Here is a 21281-nt window from a genome sequence, read left to right as displayed (position 1 = left end):
ATGACTTTGTCTGCATACAGTAAGGAGTCGTTAAAATCTGCAGGTATTTGGGGGGTGGAGGGGCAGCATGTAAGAAATTGAAAACAATAGGGAAGATTAACAGCTATTAGGAAGCCAAAATGAACCATAACTTCAGTGTTATAAGTTACTTACCAATAGAGATAGGGTTTATCCTTATCTACATTGATATTGTTTAGCGGATCCATACGAAACCAGGTGTTAAGAGTAAACCCATTTTGATAAGGCCACTTAGCAATAGGAGGCAATGCAATTGCCTGGGAGGTGAAGAAAAGAAAAAAAAAAAAAAAAGAAAATAAGAAAATAGCAAGACAAAAAAACGAAATTTTGAGAAGTATTGTTACAGGGAACGCCTTTCTAAATTCCTGTAATTCTAGACCCTCAGATCTGATCTAAATTTCAAATACTAAAGAAGAATGTAAAAGACACTTCAAATAGTGCTTTCAAATAAATGCATTAGTTCTCAATTTATTTAAAACTATTTACATTTTTAACTGCATAAATGCTGCTAACAGAAGACACGAATTTAAATTTGTGAATGGGTAATACTTAGTGAAAAAAAGAGAAAAATTACTTCCATGGAATTAAACTATAAATTCAGCTTTCATTAAGTATTCAGCTTAAAGATCAAATTAATCTCAAAAGATAGTATTGAAGATTCACTGTTAATACTAGGTTGTTCTCTGAGATTTAAGAGCACTATTAGGTGTTTTGTTTGTTTGTTCTGTTGTTGTTGGGTTTTGTATTATTCAATACATTCATCAATGATTTGGATGAGGGAATAGAGTGCACTGTCAGCAAGTTTGCTGATGACACAAAACTGGGAGGAGTGGCCGACATGCCAGAAGGCTGTGCTGCCATCCAGCGGGACCTGGACAGGCTGGAGAGTTGGGTGGGGAAAAATTTAATGAAATATAACAAGGGCAAGTGTAGAGTCTTGCATCTGGGCAGGAACAACCCCAGGTTCCAGTATAAATTGGGGAATGACCTGTTAGAGAGCAGCGTAGGGGAGGGGGGCCTGGGGGTCCTGGTGGACAGCAGGATGAGCATGAGCCAGCACTGTGCCCTTGGAGAAGAGGAGACTGAAGGGTGACCTCATTAACATTTGTAAATGTGTAAAGGGTGAGTGTCACGAGGATGGAGCCAGGCTCTTCTCAGTGACAACCAACGTTAGAACAAGGGGTAATGGGTTCAAACTGGAACACAAGAGGTTACACTTAAATTTGAGAAGAAACTTCTTCTCAGTGAGGGTGACAGAGCACTGGAACAGGCTGCCCAGGGGGGTTGTGGAGTCTCCTCTGGAGACATTCAAACCCACCTGGACACATTCCTGTGTAACCTCATCTGGGTGTTCCTGCTCCGGCAGGGGGATTGGACTGGATGATCATTTGAGCTCCCTTCCAATCCCTGACGTTCTGTGATTCTGTATTGTTTTTTTGTTTGTTTGTTTTGTTTTTCCCTACAAACAGTAAGGTAATAGACTGAAAACTTTACCGCCATTCTCAGTTAAATAAATTAGTAGTAAGGCATGGCCTGGGAAGAAATATGATTTTTCAATATTTTATTTTTCTGGGCTGAGACTGATGAATAAGCTTCAGAAAACTCTTTATCCCTGGGCAAGGCCCTTAATATCTGACCTAACTTTTAACTTAAGCACACTTTGGGGAGGAAATCTGACAAGCTGAACTTCTATGGTAATACCACCAAAGATAGAACATTTTTCCCGTCAGTAAGATAGTTATACACAAAATGAAGTAATTAAAAAAAAAAAATTAAATGTTTGTAATAATTTTGAGATTAATATAGTAGGCATTCATTACAATAAAATCTCGCTCTATCAGACAAAATATAAAGTATTTTACACAAAAGTAGTTAAGGAATAATAGCCTTTAATACTACTTGCAATAAGTTGAATATGATTGCAAGGCAGAAGAAAATAGTTTTCTATATAACTATAACATGTTATATCTAAGTGTATTTAATTGATATTTTTCAGTTTTTGTAAGATATTTTAAGCTCTTACTACACTTCAAAATAATGAAGGCTAGTTAATTAGTCCTTGCGCTGATAGTATTGTGTTCTTATCAAAGCTACCACTGACACTGATTGAGCACTGGCACAGGTTGCCCAGAGAGTTTGTGGAGTCTCCATCCTTGGGGATGCTCAAAAGCTGGCTGAGCTTGGTCCTGGGCAGCTTTAGGTGGCCCTGCTTCAGCACAGGGTATTGGCCAAGACGACCTCCAGAGGTCCCTTCCAACCTCAACCCTTCTGGGATTCTGTGTGAGATAACTGTTAGCCACAATTGGAAATATTTTTTAGGAGTTTTCAAATCTTGTACTGAAGTGATTCATACAGAAGACTACAAGGAACTGCAGCAAACGCATTTATTGCTTGAAATGAGAATAGATCACAAACCTTTTGGCCATAGAGTAGCAATAACCACACTAAGATTCTATGACAATGTACTCAAGTACATAAAAAAGTGGTACAGAGCGGGACTGACTTTTCATTATTTTTATATGCAAGGCAATTGCTGAAAGAGTTTTAAGAGCAGTGATATAGGTAATTAAGAGTAATAGGGAACTCACAGTAAATTTTATAATTAAATATAGCAATGTGCTTGGATTATGCTAGTATTTGACTATAAAAAAGATATAATACCGGTTCTGCTACTAGCCTGGTACCAACTACTCAGTACAAAACTTTTCAAGAAATTCTTCTGGGATATTGCTCCTGCCTCCTGAGGAGTTCCCTGCCTGAAACAGGAAAATTGTTGCTTGATGACAAACAGGGACAGCACCTGGGAATTGTACCACCATCACAAGGTGTCCTGCTGGCAGAGATGTAACAGGGTACTGGGAAGAGCCCTTCAGTTGGGATAGTGAAGCAGAATCTCACCAGCAGCTCAGCAGACTCGTTGAGCAGACGTCTGGCCCTTTCATACCATAACTGAAGTCTTGGTCAGACAAGGAGCATGCACCCAGTTTTCAAGAGGGTCAATCTGATATTTATCATGCCAGGTAAACATAATGCTGTTTGTCTGTCTGATGTCATCACTGTGCATCACACCTGAAAACCTGAACTCAGTGCTAGTAAATTAGATACTATCCATTCTCTTTCTTCTAATGAAGTGCTCTGCTGTTTGGGTCATTTTATAAGTAATTGCCCTTGGTCCATTTCAGAGGATGACTCCTCTCTAGAACTTCATGGTGTAATCCAACATGCATTACTCAAGAAACGTAAATTTGAAACTCATATTTCTTGATTTAGAGATGCACAGTCAGTAATCAGTGGTATGTGAAACAAGATTTTAACTAAGAAAAGAGAAATGCTTATTGTGCATTTCAATCAAGAAACTTTATGTCCCTGTAAAACTGTCTAGTACTAAGAACTTAATTTTAAATATGATTTCTAATAATTGATGCATCTCTTTAGACAGGGAGGAATATTTGCATTTCTTCCCCTACAAAACTTTTTTGAAGCTCTAATACAAAATTAAATTTGAGAGATATTTCACCAGAGTTTGTCTCTAAAGGCCAGAAATGTCAAAGTAGTATGTGTCATTGTAGATATTCATATTCTGCAACAGCTGTCTTGCTGCTGCATGTACTTTTAGGAGAGGTTAAATGTGGCTTAAATTTAGCAGTAGCAAATTAAACTCTCTTTCAAAACTTAGTAATTAATTCTTTACACAATCTGCCCAATGCATTTTGCTGACACATCTGGTTGTATAGCTGAATATCAAACAAGATCAGGAAAGTGATCTGGCCAAAAATAACCCAGGTGAAAACCAGTGATTTTCAGATTGTTTATATCCCTGATGCAATCCACCACATCAACAGCTATATTCACAAAGAAGTGGTGGTGGTGGTTTATGCTTGAAGAAAACTATCAGTGTTACTGAGGAAATGGAACAGCCCAAGAGAAGGTCCTACCACCCGTTGTGCACCGTCATGAAAAGTCAGGTATCCCAGGATTATTTCCCCTTAAAAGATTCCATGTTCTACCATGAGCTTACGCTATTCCATACCAGAATGGAACCAAACCTTAAATTTGGATTTCTCTTTTTCAGGCGTTTGTATTTACTGCCTTAATAATAGTATTTATAAATCTGTATAAAATATTTAAATTTATTTGCAGGTTTTTCTGAATGTACATGCAGTGAATGGGAGAGACATTTGAGACATTTGAGACAGTTTAGAAAGGAATACAATTTTGTTGTTTTAAGTTACCTCAAAAGTAAAGCCAAAAGTACTCGGCATTTAAATCACTGCCTTGAGGGAAAGGAAACAGCTGATGGACTTCAGACAAAAAGAAAAGATATTTGTGACTAAGCTCTCACTGTAAACTCTGATGACATGCACAAGCTCATGCCTATATTTACCTCAAGCCTCTGCTTTCTATAATATCAATTACATTATTCAAATAAAATAATACTGTTCTTCGGAATTTTCAGTTTTTACTTTTATGATGATTTCCGCAGACAAAAATCTGCTATTTGACATACCATCCTCACAAGTGCAACTTCTCAACACTACAATTGGCTTGCAAACCTATGGAAGGCAAGGTCTAGGCTACTCAAGCATGTATCTGCCCTCTCATTTCCTTTCAAGAAATTTCAAAACCAAATGAAAAGAGTAATTTATTTCTTCCTTAAGATGTAGAATTTTGGTTGAAAACTTACTGCAGCACTACAGCCTGGGAAGTTGAAAAAGGTATCAGGCCCATGTCTCTGTGGCATCTGATTAAGGACTGATAATAGTTTAACCGCATGTCTTGGCTGTGAAAACAAAAAACATTGCGCAAAAGTCAATACAACCATTTTTGTACTCTCTAGGCTACAATGGAAACTGGACAACTTTCAGACAACACAGCAAATTAACTCTAAAGTAGTTAACAAAAATACTTCATAAATATATGTTGAATCAACATGAAAAAAAAAAAAAATCAAGTTTATATGTCCCAGGAGACAATTTATGTAAACTTCAGGCTCTAATGGAATGACACTTAATGCTTTATCTGATCACGGCTTACCCAGATTCCATTTTCGCCTCGCAGCATGCTGAACAAAAGCTTCAACTCTTTGACAGTGATGCTGTAGCTGGCAAGAACCCCCAACATATCAACTAGAAGATCTTCAAAGGAAAATAAAGTTATTCTGAACTCTGAATTTCATTGTTTTGACAAAAAAGCTTGAAAAAGATAATATCTTTAATAGTAAGTGTATTCATAAATTCAAATAATCAAACTTAGTTGCTTTAAATATTTTACAATGGATTTAATATTCTCATTGTTTTACTTATTTTACAAATAAATTTACATATGAAGTTTTAGATTTTGAACAAAGTATCCATTAAACTTATGAAGAATTAATTCTCCCCAATTCACAACATACATCATACATTATGAACTTCTTGCTTGTTCCTTTCTGTTACAAACTTTTGGGATAAGGATTTCTTCATTCCTCTGACTTTAGAATTTTTCAAACATTTCTGACCTAAAAGATGCTTGACATTATTCTTTAACTTAAGTACAGCACATTATACCGACAATTTCTATGGTTCCCACAATTTTGCTACAGTGATAATGCTTCCAATTTTTACCAGAATGAAAGGCCAGGAAAAAAACCAAACAAATGAATGCCAAAAAGCTTAAAAAAAAATAGTGAAAAAACAATAAAATACAATAAAAAGAAGTGATCAAAATTGCTAACAAATTTATGTAATACAGCTCTCATTAAAACATCTTAAAACCCATAAACTTTTAAAGTAATAGCATGACATAGCCTGCCTTTCAGAGAATATCAAGTTTAAAATTACCACTAGTGCTTAGATCTTTATTTTAAAACACAGAATTTCATTTTAAGGATTTGTTAGCTTGTGGTATGCTGGACCTTGCCTTATGCTCCACACTTTCTTCTGGAATAAAACACACTACTAAGGTCTACTACTTCCTCTAGCAGGAGGAAATCCAATTTGCTTGTCTTCATGGCTGTGGCAGAAGAAGTTTAAATCGGAGATAAAGCTGTGAAGTATAGAGTTTCCAAAACAAAAAAGGTATGTCACAATAGAAGCAGCATTAACAAACTTTTCCATTCTGCTCAACAATCAGCAAATCCACTCCCGTAAAGCTTATAGAAGATGTAAATAAGCTCATGTTGGTTTATTTAAAGGACTACATGTTCTCCTTGTTCATCAGTGAAAGATGCTGACGAAGAGCAGTCTTAAAAAGAATCCATCCTTTTCAAGGACATTTTGCATTGATATTTTGTTTTAAAGCAAATTCTCTCTCTACAGGTCCCTATCTCAGTGTTTTTGAGTAAAAACATCAATACATATTTAACTTGTTCCACCACAAAACCAACCTCTGGTCCTCAGTAAGCAAAATGCATGTTTGAAGAATGAAATATCATTTAATTTATAGGAGACATACTAAGATGTTCAGTGAGTGAAACTGCATGCCAGGAAAGGCAAAAGAAAAACATTGTAACTTGCAGACATTTTCATCAGAAGATCTCAATATCTTCCTAATGTTCAAGTACAGACCCTTTCCCTCCCCCCTTTCTTTAAAGGAAGTTTATTTAATCTTCCCTTTAGCATTTGTGACACATTATATTTGTGGCAGAGTTTAAAGGAAAGCAAGATAAAGCTAACAAAAGAAACCCCGTGTCTTTTACGATGGTGAATTCTATGACTCGGGCATCTGCCCACTTTCCTACACAGCCTCCAGCCTGTGATGTGAAGCTGGCAGTGATTGCACATGTTGTATATGATCAGAAACTGAGAACAGTAATACACTGGACACTCAGAAAGGGTAATCAGAACAAGTGAATACTAATTTTTGGCTGAGAATTTTCAATTCTTACTTTGTAGCCTTAGCTTGCTTTTAAGATCAAGCTACTTCAAAATTTGCTTCCTCTACAAAGTGTTGTGTGGAAGTAAAGTTGTTGAAGCAAAGCTGCTGAAAATCAGGACATCATTACAAACACAGGTAACAAAAGCATAAATTAATACAGTCAAACACAGAAATGATTGGCAGGTTTTTCAAATTACTGAACATGTGCTGCTTTGTTTCATTGTCATAGCTACTACCTTATGGCACATACAATTTCTTATTTCTACTGAAGATGTTAATAACAGGCAATAGAAATACATATTTATAAATAATTAACAAAACATTGATGGAAAGAAATAACTGTAAGCTCCCTAACAACATAACTCTGGGTAAAATAAACACCTGAAAGATTGAAGCCCAGTAGGTAACAATTAGAGATAAGGCAAAGAACAGCTGGGGAAGTCGAAACACCTAATACTATTTAAAAATATTGCTGTAAATGTCTTTAAATAAGGTTTGTTTCTTGTTTCTGTACAACAAGAGTTAAAAAGAACTGTACTCTATTACATAACTTTATTCATATTTTTTAGAACTCTCATATAATAGAGTCAGTCCACAGCTGGTTTATAAATCCTAATAATCCACTCATCTATAAATGGACAAAGGTCACAGAACATACTACAATTGGATTTTTTTAATGTTTACTTCATTTTTTTTATATTAAATAAGATCACATATATAACTGGTATCTATGATCTCATTTCAGAAACGAGATTCTGTAAAATAATATTAAGTCCAGAAAGAGAAAACAGGCATAGCTTCTCATTTTTAATGCATTTCTAAAATGCACTGAATGCAACAGATTTTATTTCTGTTAATGGCCTCTTCTGACAATCTTCTTCCAGCAATTTTAGAACAACTACCTACAGCATCACAACAGAACTAAGGGAAATAAAATGGGCATCAAGGGAGACATAACCACGCTATATGACTTCAGGCTACTTTGCCATCCATCACTCAGATGTCTCTGAAGGTACCACAGACACACTATCCCAAAGAGCCTCTCTGCAAAGAGCTTCACTATTCATCACCTGCAAACAGAGAACTATAAAAAGTGAATCTCTCAAGGAAGAGGGCTTTTTTTGTTGTTTGATTTATTTTTTTTAAGTGCCAATCACCTATGCAAATATTTTAGTAATCTTTTCCCCTTAACAATTAATAAAGTGGCTGACCATCCCCTATCTTAGTATAAAAGATCATCGCAGTACAAAGATGACTTCTGACAGGTGATGCTTCTGGAAAGTAAGTTGGATTACAAGTGGGAATGATCCCATTTGGATTGCAAGTGAGACTTTCAAGGTTACTAAGCTTGAATCTGCAAAATCACAAGAAGTGAGATACTTTAAATGCTGAGAAACCTCATGAATCTGATAGTCTTCATCTAAACAGACAGACAAGTTCACTGCAAAAGGCTGGGTACTTGTTTATTTGCCGTAGTCTTACTTTCACAAAACCAGAGATGAGTGGCTTCAGACTTAAAGTTGTCCTGAAAGCATGCTGTCAGAACATAAAACAGATATTGTGCCTGTCTTGTCTATTTGAACTTTATCTAGGTCTAATCACAGCATTTCAGAAAGGAATGGGTGAGATGATGAAAAACAACTCCTCAAAGAAACAAATAAAAATAATGATAATAAAAAACCCCCAAAAAACTAGCAACAACAACAACAAAAAAACAAACCAAACAAAAACAACAACAAACAAACAAAGAGAAAACCTGTGTCCTTTACAGATAATAAAAACCAATTGCAAAACATTAGGCTGACACAGTGTTAGCAAATGTATTGAGAAGAAAGGGGTACTAAGTTCCTAGGAGTAAACACTGACCCAACTCTTGTTCAAAACATCCTCCTGGAATGTTAAAAATAATTTTGTCACAAAATTTCTTATTTTATACTCTGGGTTTGGAAAGTTTAAAGAAATACTTGCAGCAAAGCAGTTCTATAGACATCAGCTGTTAATTATCAAGTGCTTGCCATTGAACTAGTTATTACCTGACCATATTTATTACTTCTGACTTATTACCACAATTTCTGCCATTTATAAAAGGGTGATGTCATGCTTACAGAAATCAAGAGATAAAAGCAAAATGATGAATTTGGTTGCTTCCACGTCTTTGTAAGAATAATTCTCAGAAAAAACACATTCCCACCTATTTACAGTTACGAGGGAAAGACACTACAAAGCACAATTCTGTTAAATCCCTGTTCATGACACATAGAAGACTATTGAGATAATTTGACACACACTACAGAGCTAAAATGCCATCAGTATTCCAATTTTCGGCTTTGACTTTAAATTAAATATGTGTTCTCTTCATCCATAGAAATATACAGATGAGCAATCTTGCTGATGTTTTTTCTGTGGAAGGTTTCTTTCTGAAGTACTGTGTGACCACTCTCAGAAAAAGATTAATGGGTTAAAGGCTCCATTAACTTTTATATTAATGTACTACCTCTGCCTTATATTAATAGTTGTAAATTCAGAGTGATTTTTCAATTCCCAAATGTTTCTGGAGGCCAGATTATATACTCTTGATTTCTGACTTCCACAATTAGCTAAGCATTTTTTAAAATTTCTCTCTAATGGGGACGTCATTACAGTTATATTTGCCAGATATAGAAGCAGTATTTAGGAGAACTCAAACTAGACAAATTTTATTGATATGATTACTGATGTAAGCACATTATTTCCGTGAGTGAAACTTCAAGATAAAAATGTTTGGTTTCATCAACTAATGTTTCACATTTAACGTGGAACAAAACAATATCTTTGCCCCTATACTATTCCGACATATTTACAAGTCCTGCAAAACAAAACATACCTGGGAAAAACATTGGTTTGCGAATCTATTTATCTATTATATTTCAGTCTGAATCTTGCAGTACAACATTCAGCATAACACTTCTGGTTTTAGCATTTTCACATACATTTCTAATCAACAAGGTGGTTGCTAAGACTTGCTTTGAAATACAGAATGTAGCTTTTTCAAATACTTAATATTAGGGGCACCGGTATACTGAAAAAAAGCCAAGGACAAAAAAATTCCCAAAAAATTCAGCTTTCATGCTGCTGTTATCCTCCTCTTGTTTCTGGTCTGAAGTCCTTGCTGATTTTCTGTTTCACAAAGCCTAGATGTGTGTCAGGAATCAGAACATGAACTAAAATCTTAGAATTAGAGAACACAAACCTCTTCAATCTTTCAATAACGCTTCACAATTTAAGTATTCTACTGTCAGTCCCAAACTATATAAAAGTTAAGAATTACTTTCACACCGAGTTGAAAGAAACTGCTTGGCTTAAGTTCCTCCCAAGAAAAATAAGGAGCAGATAAATACTAATCATACATAGCTCTGAGTCGCCACATTTAAATGTGACAACCCAACCTTCTCCTCTAACCAAGTAATTCAGGATTTTAATCTGTATCCTACTACTGAGAGGATGTCATGTGGACTAACAGAAACTCATTCAATATTACCCTAAAAACGTTCACTGTACAACAACTTCACCACTTATTTTCATTAAGCAAACAAAGTAAGTTATTTTCTTTTAATGCTGTAAAGAAATCATAGGATGTTAAAAGCCAGGAGTATAAAATCCAAAGAGATAAGGAACACAGCTATACACTGTGAAATCATTGTTTAATATAATCCAAATGTCCAGCATTCAAAGCTATGAATAATTTTTAATATGCTGTCAGAGGTAGGTTGTGTTTAAAGCGGATCATAATAACAGTTCTAAAATCAGAATAATTCAAAATGAGCAATACACTTAAAGCCTAAAATATTTCTAACATGTACTGTTCTTAATTATGTTCAAAATTGCCTTTTTTTTTCCCAATAAAATAACATTATCTTCTCAGATGAATTAAAAGGCAGTTATTTTAAACAATGCATCAACCTCTATTATAAACTAAGAATATATTTTTGTCATTTTGCTGAAACTGATAAAAATGTGCTTCTGACACAATAGAAGTACTAACCAAAAAACGAAGACATCCCAAGCCCTTCCATAATCACAAAATGTTGACAGGTCAAGAACGCAATAATTATTTTATCAGTTGGCAACTTATACCTGCAATCATGTCGTCGACAGTACTCATCTTCAGCAGTACCTGTTCAATTAGACCAACTTCCGTGCTAGTCTGTAAATTACGGACACTTTTCCGCAGAATTGCTGTGAACATACTCCAGATTTCTGCTTGGCATGTTACATCACAGTGCTCCAAAAGCTCCGACATGCACGTAATGCTCTCTGCGTCCTGGATTATAAAGTTCATCTCCAGATCAAATTCGCCACCAACCAGCTACAAAGGAAAACAAGAACAGCATTACAAGGTGAAATACACAGTTTAGTGCCTTTCATACTTTCATTGTGACCAACACTGAATATTTCTTGCATGATGACAGAATTCATTTCGATCAACTCACAGCTATGATCCGTAAGACAGCAAATTAACTATCATGCTATGCAAAACATAGCTTGTACAAAATATACACACTAATACCATAAAATATTACCTTCAATTTTGTCATAGCGCTGAATATAACACTTTCATAAAATAAAATCAAAAGATACTTGAAATACTCCTTCCAGCAAAGTAACTGAAATAGTAGCCTGGCCCAGAGAGATGCAGTGCAGAAGCTGCAGAACCTGAAGAGCTCAAATGCAACTGAAGTTCTACAGTTCTCTGAAAAGAAATTTTCCTGCTTAGAAACAAAAAGACACTGAAAATAACTTGGCTGTTGTCTCCCAGTACAGGCCAACCTTTGTCTTTAGTTACGTATTAGCAAGACCTTACTGCCTTTTCCATTGTACCACCCAAAGAGTCATGCAGTCACGGTCAGAAAACGCATCAGTGATCTGCTCTGGACCACAGCACACATGGAAAACTTGCTTAATCACACTACAGATAAGTTCATTGTGTGGCCAAGGAAAGCCAAGGAAGAAGCACTCCGATGAGAAGTGATTTAACAGCAGTCCTAATGAAATCACAGCCTGACTCCAGTCTACCCAGACACTTGAAAAAACAAACAAACAAACCAACCAAAAAACCCACTATATCTTAAGGAATGGAATTCACCAATCTCAGAATTCACATATTTCGGTCACCTGCATAACTCAAAACACCTTACTGAACTGAATATGAAACTTAGTTTAAAAAAAATCCACTTTTAATGGCAGAAACATTTTTCAATTTTGAAGAAAATTAAGCCTGACTCTTATGCATCCTACTTTATTCTAATAACCTTGAAGAATTTTGTAAGCACCAATGTTAAATTTCAATAACTGAAAATATATTATTCAGGAAGGAAAAAGAACAGAATAAATGAAAACTAAAATAATTATAAGACATTCTTTTCTATTTGTTTCAGGAAGTTATATAATTAAAAGTGCAATATGTTTTAAATTAAAGATATTCAAGGAATTCATCTCTCATAAGTGCAGCATTTTAATAGTCACTTTTAACAAAAGGCTATTTTATAGCCTATTTAAAAGCAAATGGTACTGCCTTCAAATTAAACTCCAAACAAGAAGCAAACTGAAATACTATGCATACTTTTCTTTGATGGTTAAAACTACCCAAATATTCCAAATCTCCTTTCAGACCCTGTCTTCAGACAGAATTAATACAATTAAGCAAGGACTAGCTTTGCCTTCTATGCTAATTCATAATTTTCATCCACTTACAATTCACTTTTTATCAGCTAATTGCTAATATCCAATTTATCATTTTCTAACATAAAAGCTTCTAATATACTAAATATATAAACTGACTACCTCCTCCTTAGTTCTCCCAAAACATTTAATTGCATCCAAATAAAACTATTCTCCTAATTATGGTTAGTATTTCACTTTAGTACTTGTGACTGCATATCATATATTTGCATATTTGGTAAACACAAAGTTTACCAAGGGAAGGCAATAAAACCTGTCAAAATTAGAAGCACAGTCATTTTGTGGTCATTCTTTAGAATAATGAAATAATTTTACAGAGGAAAACACCACCCTTTCAAGAAACTCAGGTGGAGTCTATACTTCTGAAACCAGCAGTAACTGGAGCACACTTCATCAGCAATCTGTGTTGTTTTTTTCAAGTCTCCACCTGGATGAGCCTTTCTGAGATTATGGTAAAAACACAGACAGGTAAAACAGGCACCTGTAGAAGACATTCCATTTAATCTCTTAGATGCTTATCCTAAGATGCAGTGAAGCACCTTCTGCAAGTGTCTGCTTCTTTCCATTTCTTACCACGCAGGAAATCTAGGATGACAAACCACATTTATGGAGTCCCCACCCATGGATACATTGGAACACTGTCTGGACATGGACCTGGACAACTGGCTCTAGTTGGCCCCACCTGTGCAGGAGGGCTGGATCAGAGAACCTCCAGAAATCCCTTCCAACCTCAACAATTCTATGATAATATTTAGATGTACAACTTTCAGATACCTAATTTAGGAGAGTTGAATCCCACCATTTGTTTTTGACAACAGATAGATCTAAAATCATGGAAAAAAAAGTAGTATACCTTGGTTGGAATGCAAGGGTTTAATACAGACTGATCCTCCTTTTCTCAAACACTATTAACAGTAAAATTCTTGTAAATGTAAATTAATAAACTAACACAGAATCGTTAAAACAGATTAAAATAATTCACAACAGACTAAAAGAATTCAAACTGTATTTGCTTGCTAATGTAAATGAATATAGTAATATGTAACATCTAAAGTGGATTGAAATAGAGCTCAGTGTATCAGTCTGAAGTCACTACTAAAAACAAGCTGCCACTATGTATAAAACATCTCAGTGTGTCTGCATTTGAAAATACCTTGAATGCTAATATTGGTTTTGCGGAGAATCTTCTACTGGGCTATGGCTGGTACTACAACTATTTCATTTGTTCATTTGGCAGCGAGAGATTTATAGCCCAGAACGACTTCTTATTTCACCAAAGAAAACATTAAAATGTACATGATTTGCCCTTAACTGTAGTTTAAGCATATTTCAGCCACCAACAATGACCATAATTATAATTAAAATCAACTTCCTCAATAAAGGAAACAAATTAATGGTGATGGCAAAAATTAATAAGGTGGGGGAACAGTTACTTTTTTAAAGTAGTCATACTAAAAATCAACAGAAATTAGAAATAGTAGTAGTATCACAGTATCACAGTATGTTTGGGATTGGAAGGGACCTCAAAAGATCATCTAGTCCAATCCCCCTGCTAGAGCAGGAACGCCTAAGTGAGGTCGCACAGGAAAATGTCCAGGTGGGTTTTGAATGTCTCTAGAGAAGGAGACTCCACAACCCCCCTAGGCAGCCTGTTCCAGTGCTCTGTCACCCTTACTGAGAAGAAGTTTTTTCTCAAATTTAAGTGGAACCTCTTGTGTTCCAGCTTGATCCCATTACCCCTTGTCCTATCATTGTTTGCCACCAAGAAGAGCCTGGCTCCATCCTCATGGCACTCACCCTTTATATATTTATAAACATTAATAAGGTCCCCCCTTAGTCTCCTCTTCTCCAAACTAAAGAGCCCCAGCTCCCTCAGCCTTTCTTCATAAGGGAGGTGCTCCACTCCCTTAATCATCTTCGTTGCTCTACGCTGGACCCTCTCCAGCAGTTCCCTGTCCTTCCTGAACTGAGGGGCCCAGAACTGGACACAATATTCCAGATGTGGTCTCACCAGGGCAGAGTAGAGGGGAAGGAGGACCTCTCTCGATCTACCAACCACCCCCCTTGTAATACACCCCAGGATGCCATTGGCCTTCCTGGCCACAAGGGCACAGTGCTGGCTCATGGTCATCCTGTTGTCCACCAGGACACCCAGGTCCCTTTCCCCTACACTGCTCTCTAATATGTAATTTCCCAACCTATACTGGAACCTGGGGTTGTTCCTGCCCAGATGCAGGACTCTACACTTTCCCTTGTTAAATTTCATTAGGTTATTCCCCGCCCAACTCTCCAGCCTGTCCAGGTCCCACTGGATGGCAGCACAGCCTTCTGGTGTGTCAGCCACTCCTCCCAGCTTAGTGTCATCAGCAAACTTGCTGATAGTACACTCTATTCCCTCGTCTAAATCGTTAATGAATATATTGAATAATACTGGCCCCAGCACTGACCCCTGAGGCACTCCACTAGATACTGGCCTCCAACTAGACTCCGCACCATTGACTACCACTCTCTGGCTTCTCTCCTTAAGCCAGTTTGCAACCCACCTCACTACTCTATTGTCTAGACCACACCTCCTCAACTTAGCTGTGAGGATGCTGTGGGAGACTGTGTCAAAGGCTTTACTGAAGTCAAGGTAGACCACATCCACCGCTCTGCCATCATCCATCCACCTTGTTACACTCTCATAAAAGGCTATGAGGTTGGTCAAGCATGACTTACTCTTGGTAAAGCCATGCTGACTGCCCCTAATAACCCTCTTATCCTTGATAAGCCTTGAGATGGCACCAAGGATAAGCTGTTCCATTACTTTCTCAGGGACAGAGGTGAGGCTGACCGGTCTATAATTACCCGGGTCCTCCTTCTTGCCCTTTTTGAAGACTGGAGTGACATTTGCTTTCCTCCAATCCTTGGGCACCTCTCCCGTTTCCCAAGACTTGGCAAAGATGATGGAGAGTGGTCCAGCAATGACTTCAGCCAGCTCCCTCAGCACCCGCGGATGCATCCCATCTGGATCCATGGATTTATGGATGTCCAGACTATTTAATTGCTCCCTAACCCAGTCCTCATCGACTAAAGCAAACTCCTCCATTGACCTGGCTTCATCCGGGGTCTCAGGGGTACAGGGCTCCACAGGACAGCCTCCGGCAGAGTAGACAGAGACAAAGAAGGCATTCAGTAATTCTGCCTTCTCTGTATCTTCTGCTACCAGGGCACCCACCCCATCCATCAGTGGGCCTACATTGCCTCTGGTATTAGTTTTATCTGCTATGTATTTGAAAATGTTCTTTTTGCTGTCCTTGACCCCTCTGGCCAGCTGTAATTCTAAGGAGGCCTTGGCTATCCTAGCTGCTAGTCATGATAAAAGGAAGTGTAAGGAGACAAAGGAAACCTAAATGAAAATAGAGTATACAGAAATAAATGACGATGGCTAAATTGTGTCCAAGAAGTAATACAAAGCAACTACCTCTGCTTTGAAAAGTGAAAAATTAAATATAATTCAGCCAAGAAAAGAAGTAGAAAATTTGCCATTAAAAACAAAACAAACAAACAAACAAAAAACCGCAAACAAGCAGCATTCTCTAACAACATTTCTACACCTGCATTTCCCAAGCAAAAGACAGTAGGTAAAGAGGGATAACCAGTCGGTCTTCACAGCAGAGGGAGGTTATCAGTGAAGAATATAGTGATAATGAGCTGGTAACAAGTGCAGATGCTAATGAAAGGACAATGTTCACAGAAGAGACAAAAATCATTAAATGCAGTTAAAACCCACCAGCTAACAAGAGCTGCAAAGATTTTGTGATATCAAGTGGCCAGACAACAACATATAAGAAGAATTCAAATTTAGCAAATGCAAAGTAACAGCATATCATGATAGTTTTACCCATATGTACAAAAGGACAGGCTCTCAAATCTGCTATGATCAGCCAGAAAAGTTATGTTACAGTCCCTGTGGGTACAACTTTAAATGACTAAGCCACATGAAAAATTGTCAGTAGGCAACTGTAGAAATTCATAATGAACTTGCAATTTTATAATTTGGGTGCAGTTCTGCATGCAATACCACACATAAAAATTAAATCATACTGCCATAAAGCAACTTATTTTTAATATAACACGCAGAGGAGTTCTGTAGTAAGACAAATTTCAGCTAGAGTACAATGTTAACACTAAGACATAAATCTTTACACAAGCTGGTGTACCATACTATCAATCAGTGCTCTTTCCATATCAAAGATCTCAAACACAACCTTTTTTCTTATGTCAAACACTTGGTCTCAATCTGCATTCTTCAAGTGAACATTCAATATTCAGTAAAGACCATGCTTGCACTGTGATTAAGCATCTTGAATTATCGCTTGTACTTTGTCGAGCTCATGTATCACTTTTTAACTATTCTGCATCTTTCACAGCACAGCTGTAAGCAAATGAAGCAGCAAACTAATGTTCAGATCATGGTTCCAAGTCAGATGAATATGGGCAACAAACATAAGTCCTCCTGAAGAAGTAATGAACTGGCAGTTATAAGCAAATTAGGCAATATTCCCTATCCTGAGGTTGTTTACAATGACAGGTTGACACTCCTTGCAAATTGCACCAAGAACTCATCTCAATCTACACCACCATCCTCAAAAGCAGCTGCACTATCCAGAATCTCAATTTTTCTGAATAATGCGGCCATTCCTCAGTAAGCTTCTGCCATTCATTACGCTATTTAATAAAAATGTTTCTTCCTAACATGTTGTGTCTATGCAGAACTTAGGCTGGTCTTTTACTCCCTTTTGACCTAGAACAGAGATTAAATACTCCTCCAAAACAGATAAATTGTCTACATACGCCTGGTAGTATATTCAGATCAGTTCTCATGAAATAGAATAAAAATGGAATAAAATATGTGCTGCTGAACATCTAGAATTAAATTCTTTTCATGAAAATCAGAATTCTTGAGAATCAGATTCTTCAAATAAAGTTCTGAATGAAGAATGGATTGAAATGAAGAGAGAATAGAGTAAAATAGTTTTAGTTGGAGGGAACCTACAATTACCTAGTCCAACTGCCTGACCAACTCAGGGCTGACCAAAAGTATGTTATTAACCTCATTGTCCAAACGCTTCTTAAAGACTGACTGGCTTGGGGCATCAACCACCTCTGTAGGAAGCCTGTTCCAGTATTTAACCATCCTCTCGGTAAATAAATGCTTCCTTATGCTCAGTCTAAACCTCCCCTGGTGCAGTTTTGAACCATTCCCACACATGTTGTCACTGGATGCCAGGGAGAAGAGCTCAGCACCTCCCTCTCCACTTCCCCTCCTCAGGAAGCTGTAGAGAGCAATTAAGTCACCCCTCAGCCTCTTTTTGTCCAATAACAGATGGCTTCTTAACTTGAAAATCCACCAGATAAACACAGAAGGAAAGATGGCAGTCAGTCTTAGAAGAAATAAACAAATGCAATATCAGGATGATAATGCTACTGAATGATGTAAAATTCAAAGAAAATATTATTCTAGGAGAATTTATTAAAAAATAAAACAAAACAAAACAAACAAAAAAAAAAAACAAAAAAACAAACCTGAAGACACGAAGATTTTTCAACACAATTTAATCTATGATTAAAAAAAAACAACACCTCAAATAACTTTCAAGCATACGGATCCTAAGAAGTGCATGAGACAGAAAAAGATATTTTAGAAGCATTTGATGTATTTTGGTTAAATCAAAGCCACGAGCGCATTCTGCTAAACCAAGAATAACACAATAATACAAATAAGCAGTAACAATAAAATGTGAAAATCTGAACTACAGGGGGATCAAATAAAACATTTTTCTTTGCAATCACTTTCATGTTGAGTACATTAAGTATTAAAAATTTCTCAGAATAGTCTATTTTTCCATGTTCTTCACTCATTCTTTGGATGAAGTTTCATGGTACCTAAACTGGACATCTCTGTTTACTTTGAACATTTTACATATATTTGTCTCTCTTCATTGTCTGATTCAGAGTCTTAAGAACTACTAATCTGTACAACTGAAAATTACTTTTAATTGTTAAGAATATATTTTTGGCAGAGTTTTTGTTTTCTGCAAATGTCATCTTAATTACAAAACTGCACACAAGGAGAATAAGGTATTATCTCTAACCATCTACTGCTACTTGTATTTAATCTGTAAACACTTATGGGCAGGCAAAGATATTTTTAAACTTCACAATTATCCAGCATAAAGTGAAATTTGATTGTTCTTATCTACAACAAACCCGAAAGCTCTTTACATTAACAGGCTTGTAATTTATTTGTCTTGATCAAAGAAAGTGGATCAGAATTAATAAACCAGTCTTCAGACGTCTACATCTCTAAATTTCCTGTTCATTGCTATCAAAGAAGGACTTCTTTCTAGTTTCCTTCAAATTTGATTCCTATCTGCATTGATTTCAACAAAAATAAAAAATAAAAACTAGACAGACAGTGCAATTGAAAAACTGAATTATGACAATAATATAATTACACGGTCTAACAACATGCAGGTCAGATTTGCACCAAGGCACTCCTTCCTTCCCTTTCCTAATTACCTGCTGTTATACTTGCTCTGCCTTTTCTAAGGCCAAGAATAAATGAGGGCATCTGACAGCCAGCATGACAACCATCCTCTTCTGTTTTGGACTAGTTTGTGACAACCACTTTAGGTTAAAATACATACATATACGACTAGGAAAAAAAAATCTGGCATCGTTAGTATAGGAGGTAAGCCGTTTGGAAACATAATTATTAATTCTCTTCCTCTCCCTGATGTTCATAAATCTTTTTAAGCATTGCAAAACAGCTGACTTGACATTTGGCACAAATTTCCACTGGAAATAATCAGCTGAGATAGGAGTGTGAATCTCTTAATATTCTAAATCAATTAGTTGTTTTAAAGGGAAAATTAGTAAACTTTCTACCCTTGATAATAAGGCCATCACGTAATATTCAGGAATAATTCCTGTTCAAACTGGAACATCTTTTCTACAAAAAAACACTTAATTGATTTCATAATCACCAGTGAGAGATCAAAGTACATGGAAGCAGGCTGCTACTGCTTGTGAAAGACAGGGCTCCAATTCAAGCATTAAAACACAGTAGTCTGACAAAAGCAGTGATGGACTCAGGCAGAAAAAGACACAACTTACTATTTTCTGGTCATTAACTAAACCTTTACATTATTAAACAATTAATTTAGGTTTTTAGGAAGGTTCTTCTTCAGCTGCATGAATTCTTTAGGTAAAAGCATTTAAAATCCTAAATGAAATAAACTTGTCAGTGACTAACATGTTTGCTGATCACATGTACTTGTTAACATAAATATTAATATATCGATATGACTACAGAGAAAAACACAAGTGACAAAAACTTAAACCAGATGTTTTCTATAGATAGTACATATTATTATTATTATGTTAAATGCTTGAATGTGAATGGAGTTCTTTAGAGATCTCAATTACAGATATGTGTATCTGAGCTAATTTTCAAAATTATATTTGTCATCGATGGAAAGCAAAAGGTGCTTCTGGGAAATGATTCATCTCACTGGTTTTAGATGCAAGATTAGGATGAAATAAATCTTTCCCTGGGAATGCAGTACTTTTCACTGACTATAAAAGGACAACTAGTTCAGACAGGCACATCTAAAGTTATGTCAGATTAATCTTAGCCAGTGTGCTCACAGTATAGATTACAACCAAATGACAGCACTAAAAAGACTGATTCTCATGTGAATCACTGCAACAGCATGTAATTCTCCACATTACTGTACCCTTTTGAAAGTACTCTTCATTCATTCTGGCTTCAAAACCGTTTTTATCCTGAATAATGTACAGTACACACATAGCAGTGTGCCACTAAGGGAATGATACCAAATCAGTTTATTGACAATTTTAAAGTATTCCAAGAAAAGAACTGAAATGTCCTTTGTACGTGGTGAGAAAATATGAATGAAATAACATGCTTAGCTTCACTTTTGGTACTTTCAAGCACAAGCTTGTTACTATGAAAGCTGAAAAATATTTCAGTGAAAGATTTACCGCTAATTTCTTCTGTTTTCTTTTGGGGGAGGAAGGCACTGCTGTAGGTTTGTGTACTGCCTCTGGTTGGGATGGAGTTAATTTTCTTCCTGGCAGCCCATATATGCTGCTGTGTTTTGTGTTCATGCCTAAACCAGTGCTGATAAGGCACCAAGGCTTTAGCTGTTGCTTACGTAGTGCCAGGGCTGCCTGTCTCTCACCCTGCCCGCCCAGCGACCAGGGAGGGGACACAACCAGGACAGTTGGCACCAGCTCACCAATTGATGTTCCACATCACCATGCTCAGCAAGAACGCTGTAGGGTGGTCTTTCCAAACTGGGGTTGCACAAAGACTGGCTGGCTGTCAGTCTGCCTGCAGGAGGTGACAAGTGATTGCCTTTGCATCACTTGTGCCACCCCCCCACTTATTAAACTACCTCTGTCTCAACCCATGAGGTTTTTCATGCTTTTGGTCTTCTGATTCTCTCCCCCATTGGACTGGTAGGAGGCAGGGGATGGAGGGCATGGGAAGAGGTAAACTAGCAAGTGCTTATTTGGTGGTGAGGATCAACCCACCATGGTTTAAAATTTTGTCTTCTGTCCTTAATTTAGGTCACACAGTTTTGCCTGCTAAGCAGCACTGCTCAATTCAGTAAACT

The 21281-nt window shown here is 36.7% G+C and overlaps 1 protein-coding gene across 13 annotated transcripts in view; it reads right to left on the bottom strand.

Annotated features, from left to right (window-relative positions):
* NBEA (neurobeachin) overlaps positions 1-21281 on the bottom strand; it is a 490360-nt gene that overhangs the window by 392820 nt on the left and 76259 nt on the right. For all 13 annotated transcript variants that reach the window (XM_065051668.1, XM_065051676.1, XM_065051716.1 and 10 more), the window contains exons 2-5: positions 10987-11218; positions 5053-5153; positions 4703-4798; positions 154-275 (exon numbers count right to left, since the gene is read on the bottom strand). In XM_065051668.1, the coding sequence (XP_064907740.1) occupies positions 154-275; positions 4703-4798; positions 5053-5153; positions 10987-11218 (551 nt within the window). The remainder of the gene's footprint in view (positions 1-153; positions 276-4702; positions 4799-5052; positions 5154-10986; positions 11219-21281) is intronic.

This window comes from Columba livia, chromosome 1 (assembly GCF_036013475.1).
Source record: "Columba livia isolate bColLiv1 breed racing homer chromosome 1, bColLiv1.pat.W.v2, whole genome shotgun sequence".
NCBI classification, from domain to species: domain Eukaryota; kingdom Metazoa; phylum Chordata; class Aves; order Columbiformes; family Columbidae; genus Columba; species Columba livia.
The sequence above is the reverse complement of the archived record's forward strand: the minus strand, read 5'-3'. Positions and strand labels throughout refer to the sequence as shown.